This window comes from Brachypodium distachyon, chromosome 3 (assembly GCF_000005505.3).
Source record: "Brachypodium distachyon strain Bd21 chromosome 3, Brachypodium_distachyon_v3.0, whole genome shotgun sequence".
In the NCBI taxonomy this organism is placed as follows: domain Eukaryota; kingdom Viridiplantae; phylum Streptophyta; class Magnoliopsida; order Poales; family Poaceae; genus Brachypodium; species Brachypodium distachyon.
Genome location: NC_016133.3, coordinates 31,061,286 through 31,069,602, shown reverse-complemented (window position 1 = coordinate 31,069,602; position 8,317 = coordinate 31,061,286). Strand labels below are relative to the sequence as shown.

The following is an 8,317-nucleotide window of genomic DNA, read 5'->3' as shown; positions in this document are numbered from 1 at the left end:
CATACCATTCATGAAGTGGTTCCATTTCCAATTTCATCTCGCCCCTTCAATAACGAGTGAAGTGGTCCCCATATTTACAAGGTATGACCTACACATATGTAATTAATATTAGAACATGTTAATGAACAACTTCTGATGATCAGTGATAGGGCTTACCATGCGAGTCTTGAAATCTGCAGATATGGTGAACCAGTTGAGGAGTTCAAATGAAAACCCGAGATCGCACATGTACTGCGGATAATTACAAACGTTGCAGTGGTCTAGGTCTGTGTCTGCCATTGTTAATACAATCTACAAGCTATAGCCGTGCATCTATTTATATCGACAAAATTATGATCTAGTGAATTTCTAACCACTCAAAAATAGCAATCCGGTGATTTATGAATCAACGTGACCAAGCAACAGAGCCTTCTGAACCACTCGATCGCTTGCCGTAATTTAAGGTCGTACTAGCTGACTAGCATCCTATGTTGTTATAAGCTGCAACGTAACTTTCTTACGTCTCATGCAAACACAGCGGACACTCCTCACAAATTATGCCCCCTGCTGCCTCAACTTAAACTTCTTACGGTGCATGCAGATGCCGAACGAGACGTGAGCTCGCTGCTGCTGCCTCAAACGTGCGCTCGCTGCTACTACTCCGGCGTAAATTTGTTACGTCGCATGCAGATACCGAGACGAGACGTGCGCTCGGTGCTACTACTCCCCGACGTAAATATTTTTACGTCGCATGCAGATTAATATTCACGGTCCGTGCGGCGGGGTCGTGTGGCGCGGTGCGGGGCGGTCGCTCCAGCAAACCTGGCGCGTATTCTGCACCCAGGGAGTCAAATAGCGCGATATATATATAGAGAGAGGGCAGGACTAAACAGGAACCTACCTTAAGACCAACCCGCACGCCCCGATCCACTCCCGATCGAGCACCCCAACCCGCGCGCCGCCGACCCCGCCCGACCCCGCACCCCGACCCGCACGCTGCCCGCCCCGCACCCCGACCCGAACGCCGCCGGCCTCGCACCCCGACCCGAACGCTGCCGACCCTGCGCCCGGACAAAGAAACAGTGGACGGTATTTCTATGATATATTTTTAACCGCTAGTCGGAATGATGCAAATGATACAGCGTTGGAAATCTATGAACTAGGCGCAACTTTTTCGTTTATAAAGGTTTTGCTAGTTCTTTACGGTTTAAGAGCAGATTTCAAATTATCGTCCGCTGGATGCGACCAAACAAAAAACAACGGACGGTATTTCTACGATATATTTTGAACTACAAGTCGGAATGATGCAAATGATACGGCATTGGAAAGCTACGAACTAGTCGCAACTTTTTTGTTAATAAAGTTTTTGCTAATTCCTTACGGTTTAAGAGCAGATTTCAAATTACCGTCCGCTGTTTGAAACCGTCAGAAAGTTCACAGGTTATAAACGAGGAAGATACAAGCGGCGGATGTTTAGAAACCGCCAGGAAGTTCACAGTCAATAAAAAAAATGAAGTTCACTAGCGTATTTTAGGGGATTTCAAAACGTTCACGTCCGTGGACGTCCTTCTTCTCTGCGCGAGCAAAGATACAGGCGACGGAGATTCAGACACAGTCAGGAAGTTCACAGTATATAAAAGGAAGTTCACTCGTGTATTTAGGGAAGTTCAGTACATTCACGCCCGGAGACATCCTTTTTCTCCGGCGCGGGCAAAAATTACAGGTGACGGAGGTTCAGAGACTGTCAGGAATTTCAGTCTATAAAATGAAAGTTCACTCGTTTACCGATGGAAGTTAAGAACGTTCACGCCTATAGACCTCATTCTTCTTTGACGCGGGCAAAAATTACTGGTTGCGGAGGTCCCACAGCTGTGGATTGGAATTTTCAGATCTGCACCTAATTTGGGTTTTCACCCCAAACAAATGAGAACGCACCGAACTATAGCACATGTGTGCACTGCTGAACTGCATGAAATACTCTTTTATGTTCAAAATCTGATAGACGGGTCATGTGTCTATCAAACCATTCATGAAGTGGTTCCATTTCCAATTTCATCTCGCCCCTTCAATAACGAGTGAAGTGGTCCCCATATTTACAAGGTATGACCTACACATATGTAATTAATATTAGAACATGTTAATGAACAACTTCTGATGATCAGTGATAGGGCTTACCATGCGAGTCTTGAAATCTGCAGATATGGTGAACCAGTTGAGGAGTTCAAATGAAAACCTGAGATCACACATGTACTGCGGATAATTACAAACGTTGCAGTGGTCTAGGTCTGTGTCTGCCATTGTTAATACAATCTACAAGCTATAGCCGTGCATCTATTTATATCAACAAAATTATGATCTAGTGAATTTCTAACCACTCAAAAATAGCAATCCGGTGATTTATGAATCAACGTGACCAAGCAACAGAGCCTTCTGAACCACTCGATCGTTTGCCGTAATTTAAGGTCGTACTAGCTGACTAGCATCCTATGTTGTTATAAGCTGCAACGTAACTTTCTTACGTCTCATGCAAACACAGCGGACACTCCTCACAAATTATGCCCCCTGCTGCCTCAACTTAAACTTCTTACGGTGCATGCAGATGCCGAACGAGACGTGAGCTCGCTGCTGCTGCCTCAAACGTGCGCTCGCTGCTACTACTCCGGCGTAAATTTGTTACGTCGCATGCAGATACCGAGACGAGACGTGCACTCGGTGCTACTACTCCCCGACGTAAATATTTATGTAAGCAAATCAAGTAAGCAACATTAATCAAATCAAGTAAGCAACATTATGTAACGATAAATGATACAATAACAACAAGCAATGCCATTACCTTAAGACCTCTTCTTAAATTAGCCTCCTCAGCTTGCAACTGCAGAAGATATGTCATCAGAAATGAATGAAGCAACAAAATGCTAAACGTTACTAGCTTGCTAAAAAGTAAACAATCGCACTTACGTTGTGATCGTCAAAAAATCCAGCCGGTATCCTAGGTCCACTAAATGGACAAAATCTTTTCATCACATGGCCACCAGCGTAACCAACATCATTGGGGTGCTTCATATCAGCATTTCCATTGTTTTTACAACCAAAGCAGTTACCTTAATTTTAGAAGGTAAGAGACAAAGAAGGAAATTTGTCAACGACTGCCAGATAAACCAACCAGGCACAAGAAAAATTGCTTAACAACAGAATGTAGTAAAACATGCATAGCTGGTCATTGCACATGGCCGTACACAGTTTGAGATGTTAAAGAAGTAAAGCTCGAAGATAATGGATAAGATGAAAAAAGAGGCAAACAAATAGGTTAACGCAGTGAAGATTTGAAACAGAAACACATTTGCAATACTATCTAACACATGAGTTGAAGTTAGTGCAACCCCAGTGACCCACAAATTGTATTTCAGCAATAATTAAGTGATGAAGACAAGAGTACTAGGATAGCAAAAATAGGTAAGATAAGAGTATAGAATACCAACAAATAGGTAAGTAAGATAAGAGTATATACCATTATCAGTAGGTTTAAGACTGCATAAACAGCTGACAGGTAATTCTTCAGATTGTCCTTTCATAAATATGACTTCAGCAAAAAAGAGATTGTAACAAACTGCCCCTTCAGGCTTTGCAGTGAAATTGATATGATGGTAACAATTCTGGAAATCACCCTCAAAAATTGATTGGTAGTACACCACATCTTTGAGAGCATATGCAAGATCCTAAAGTAATAAGCATGGATTCAATGAGCCATTAATCAGTATATATGAGTTAAAAACAGGGCATTTTTTTTAGAGCAGGAGGAGGGGACAGAGAGCAAACCCCCGAAAGATGGTTATCCTCATTGTACTTGTCCACCAAAGCAAGAACCAACTGGCGCTGCCTATCACGGATTTCATCAACTGGTTCTGATCTCAAACGTCTCTTCCTTGTGCCGTCAGGCCAGTAAAGACATTGTCGTACAGCCGATGTCCACTGGAGAAACATTATCCTCTGTAAACCTAGTTTACATCATAACATTCTATAGATTAGTACATTACACTTTCTCATAAGTACATACAATACAAAGTGACACTAAGAACTCTTTCAATGTCATGAGCACGGTCCACAAAATGTTGTTGAACAGCAATCAAAGATCTTATGCAGATTTCTATTGTGGAAGAAAGAAATGGGAAACAAGACGGGAGGAATGGATGCTATATGGGCTCAACAACCAGGAAATTCAAGGTATGAATCAGGTTTTCTGTCTACTCATGTCTGCCATATTAGTTCCCCTAGCGCTTTGCAAAAATTGACTAAGGCGTCACCTCGCTTCGCGCTTTGAGCAACTAGGCGTCGAGGCGCCCCCCCAACGCCTTAAAGCACCTGGACGCTGTGAAAACCATGGCATAATGAACAAAAATAAAACTGAACTATTTACATGCCTACAAGTTGTCAATTCATATACATCGACTTGTTAAGAAAAAGGTACCCATCCTTCATTTCAAACCCCTAACCCGGTGTGCTATTACCACACTGTTTACCGATTAGTCAATGGGACTTATTGTTCTGGGTACCAGTACAGTTTAGTGCACGATGAAACAGAGTTGTGTGGGTGTGCCTGGTTAAAAGCTAAGCAATTGTACAGTTTATGATTGAGATAAAAAATATACAGATATAAATACAGTGTGGTAGCTTTTCTCACATATACAGTTACAAAAATGCATGTTTTTCAACTTTAGAAGGTCTCAAAATGGGAACGTAAGAAACAATGTAGGCTGGTACTTCTTTTCCTATCAACTTGTCAGCTTTTCTCTACTCTAACTTAGGACTATTCCTCATTTTCCTGATAGATATCATAAAAACATTGATTATCTTCCATGGAGTACATCACAGAAGCACGTGGCAACATAGCTCTGTTTTAATGTAATCAATTGCAAGCATGCACACAAATTAAACCGTAGGATTGAAAATCTAGAAGTTGGCAAACTTTACATTTTTGGATCCTGGCGGTCATGGAGGTAGCGCCTGATGGCTTCCGCAGCTTCATCTTGTGTTTTAAATGGCCCGCCCACATGAGGATACGTGTGGTAACATCCCGCATGATCGATCCTAATGTAAAAGTCAATTCCCCAGTAAAGCTGTTTCCAGTGCAAGAGAGGTGGCCCAAGAGAAGGGCAAAGGCGGCGCCCTGGTGGCTTATGAGGTACCAAGAAGGTGCATCAACAGACGTAGAAAGGCAGGACCATGGTTTCTGCTGCTGAGTGCACCAATATGGGGGGGCGTAAGCAGCAGTGAAGGCCGAAAACCCAGATGGTGTCATCTCGTTGCTGAGCATCGGGTTAGAGAACAAGACATCATGTCCAAGCAGCATTTGTGGTGCAATGTTGTGCACTCCTGATGATGGATCAGGCAGATGCTCCTTCTCCTCACACCTGAAGCAGAACAAGAAGACATGCTTGATGAGTACAAAGACAGTTCATCTTATATATCTTAGGAGATGAATGAATGATCTGTATTATCATTGTGCTAGATGTGGAACAATAAAGCTTTATATTTTCTGTGTTAAAAAAAACTTCGTAACCAAATCTACCGACTTTAATACTAGTCTACTATACGACATCTACCGACTTAAAATCCCGAAAGATGCACGAGCCCCATCTATCTACGGACAAAACAATTCGATTTCGGCCAGGCTGGATATCCGAAACCCCAAAGGATGCAAGAGCTCGCCACATTAATCGGTAGACAAAACAATACTAATTAATTACTAAGACACAACAACAAAATTTCGACGAAAACTGACGATGAAGAGGCGCCGGTGTTGCGTGGCGGCGCCGGCGGCTGACGGCGGAACCGGCGGGTGCCTGGCGTGGAGCCGCGCGGAATAAAGTGGCCGGGCCGGGTCCCGTTGGCGGGGACAAAGATGCTACGAGACACCATGCCGTTACCGATGATTCTTGGTGGATGCTCCTCCTCCATGGGTGGTGCTGGCGGGGAGGAACACGCACGGCGATGCGGGTCCCGTTGGCGGGGACAAAGATGCTACTAGATAGCTAGGGTTTGGTGATCTCGATTCTGTTTCGAACGGGAGAGGAGGGGAGGGGCAAGCAGTTCGGCTCGTGATCTTATTAAGGCGGTGGCACGGATCGGAGCCAATAATGCGTGCCTGCGTCCGCTGGTTGAGAGGGGCTGGACTGGACCCCGGAAGCGCCGACCCAACCCGAGACTGATGGGCCCTGAGTTGACGTCCAAGTAGATACTAGGCCCAGTGTCTTTTGACCCCGCTGAAGGCCGGGTCTTTTTAAGCAGAGAAGTTACGGTACGGGTGATGTTCCCCTAAAAAAAAGGGTACGGGTGATACAGCCACAGGAGTATACATGTGCATGGGTGGCCCGGCCTGACCGGCCCGGCCCGGCCCGGCCAGAAGCCAGTGTATCCGGTCGGGGCCGGGCTTCACTTTTCTCCCCAAAGCCCAGCCCGAAAGCCTGAAAAAAAAGGCCGAAATGGCTTAAATTGATATTTTTAGGAAAAATATGTATAAAAATACATTTTTTTATTCTGAAAATAATTATTTTAATGTTTAAATTTCCTATTTTCCGGTCTTCGGGCCGGGCCGGGCTCGGGCTTCAGGTTTGACCGTCGGGTTTTTATGAAGCCCGGCCCGGGGTTTGCCCAGGTATACATTGGAGTACGAAAAACTAACGATCTTTTGGTTTGTGATTATATTTGTCCTGATAAAATTTGACGTCCTACGAAGATTTGGCGTTTGTTTGTTTGGATATAAAAAAGTTTGTTACCCGTAGAATCTTGCAAATTCACCCCTCAAACCCTTCTTGCAAAAATTTTGGCCACCCAAAGGCAAACAAATCATTGACAATATTTTGGTTAGCTAATGCTTGCCAAATTTTGGTATGGCAACTCTTGGCACAAACCAAACATATCCTAAACCCTACCTCTCACCTTTGAAGAAAGATTTGGTCTCCAGCGGTTATCCTCATCTCTAGCATCTTAACTTTTTTCTTTCTTTTAGGTTTGTGTGTTCTTCGCGGTGACATCATTACGTGGAGATGACGTTGTATAGAAGATTGAGTCCTGACTCCGTTCTCATTTTGGTGTAGGCATCGCAGCCTACACCATGGAGTCAATGATTATCGTAGCTCATCTTTTGGTGTTTTTGGTCTCTTTTCTTCACAATTCATTGACGAAGCAGCGGTTTCACGACTTGCAATAGTGCGTTAAACGATCTTATGTTTTCACTGTTTGAGGTGAGCGTCTCATGCGACTTATCAAAATATATAAGATTAGTCCAGCTTGTGCAATGATGGTGTTCTGCAATTTCGTCACCAAATACCTGGAGAAATATTAAGATGCGAAGGATGGGTCTAGTGATGTTGACTTCCTTTTTTACGCAAAATAAAGATTTTATAGATCACAGAGTACTACCTAAATACCTTACACATATATTTAGGTGGAGATTCTATCCCCTAAAAAAGTACCTTACAAATAAAGAAAATTAGACTATTTTCCACAGATAAATTAGACTAAAAGACCACCATTATATTTGGTACTAAATTAATCTTAGCTTTGATAACAAACATCACCGCCATATTAGTCTTTTGCAATAGATTTGATTACTTTTATTAAAAGTAGGTGAAAATGTATTATGAAGAGCAAGTGATGGGAGAAACACCTCTTGCTGTGGCGGTGGAGTTGTGGGTGCATCACTTCACCCACCAGAGTTCAAATTCTGGTGCTCACAATTATGTTGGATGAGTCTCCCTTAGGGCGTGTACAATAGGGTGACGTCAACCTTTTCTTAGCGATGTCACATAGGATAAAATTCGATGTGGAAGAGAGAGAAACGAAGAAAAGGCACAAGCCTTTTTTTAATTAAGTGATGATCGCTTCACAAGAATGATAAGGCAAAGATAAGACAAATTTACCATTGTACTAGATTTCACCTTTTCTTAGCATTTATTTAGTTAATTTTATTCACCTAAACATTAGATAAAACACTAAGAGATAACTCATTGTAGAACATGTTATGTTGCCTTTTCTAATTGACGTGGAACACCTAAGATAAGACTGTCTTATCAACCATTGTACACGCCCTTACAGTCTTTCTACCAAGATAGCTACCTAGCATGAACGAGCACAAGTTAGGGCATGTACAGTCGTTGACAAGACCGCCTTCTCTTATGTGTTTCACGTCATTTGGAACAGATAACAAAACGTGTTGTACAACATGTCTTCTCTTACTGTTATATCTTACAGTTAATGATTACATGAATAAAATTGATTAAATAAATGTTAAGATGAAATCTAGTGTAACGAGAAATTTGTCTTATTGGAAAGATAACAA

The 8,317-nt window shown here is 42.8% G+C and overlaps 1 protein-coding gene across 2 annotated transcripts; it reads right to left on the bottom strand.

The window, feature by feature from the left end:
• Positions 1-1,613: 1,613 nt before the first annotated feature.
• On the bottom strand, positions 1,614-6,035 carry LOC104584161. 2 transcript variants are annotated; one of them, XM_014900400.2, is made up of 8 exons: positions 5,759-6,035; positions 4,948-5,387; positions 3,796-3,974; positions 3,488-3,695; positions 2,938-3,080; positions 2,813-2,851; positions 2,155-2,212; positions 1,614-2,086 (listed from the first exon to the last, which is right to left on the bottom strand). In XM_014900400.2, the coding sequence occupies exons 1-7, from the start codon at positions 5,932-5,934 to the stop codon at positions 2,201-2,203; spliced, it is 1,197 nt and encodes a 398-aa protein (XP_014755886.1). In that variant the 5' UTR covers positions 5,935-6,035; the 3' UTR covers positions 1,614-2,086; positions 2,155-2,200. The 2 variants fall into 2 exon arrangements, with proteins under 2 accessions (XP_014755886.1, XP_024317800.1); XM_024462032.1 differs by lacking the exon at positions 2,155-2,212.
• Between the last annotated feature and the right edge of the window lie 2,282 nt (positions 6,036-8,317).

Coding starts and splice junctions, on each gene's coding strand:
- LOC104584161 (XM_024462032.1), bottom strand. CDS start 5,934: ATGGAGGAGGAGCATCCACCAAGAATCATCGGTAACGGCATGGTGTCT. Junction 5,388..5,758: donor AACACCGGCGCCTCTTCATC/GTCAGTTTTCGT, acceptor GTTCTGCTTCAG/GTGTGAGGAGAAGGAGCATC. Junction 3,975..4,947: donor GACCGCCAGGATCCAAAAAT/GTAAAGTTTGCC, acceptor GATGTAAACTAG/GTTTACAGAGGATAATGTTT.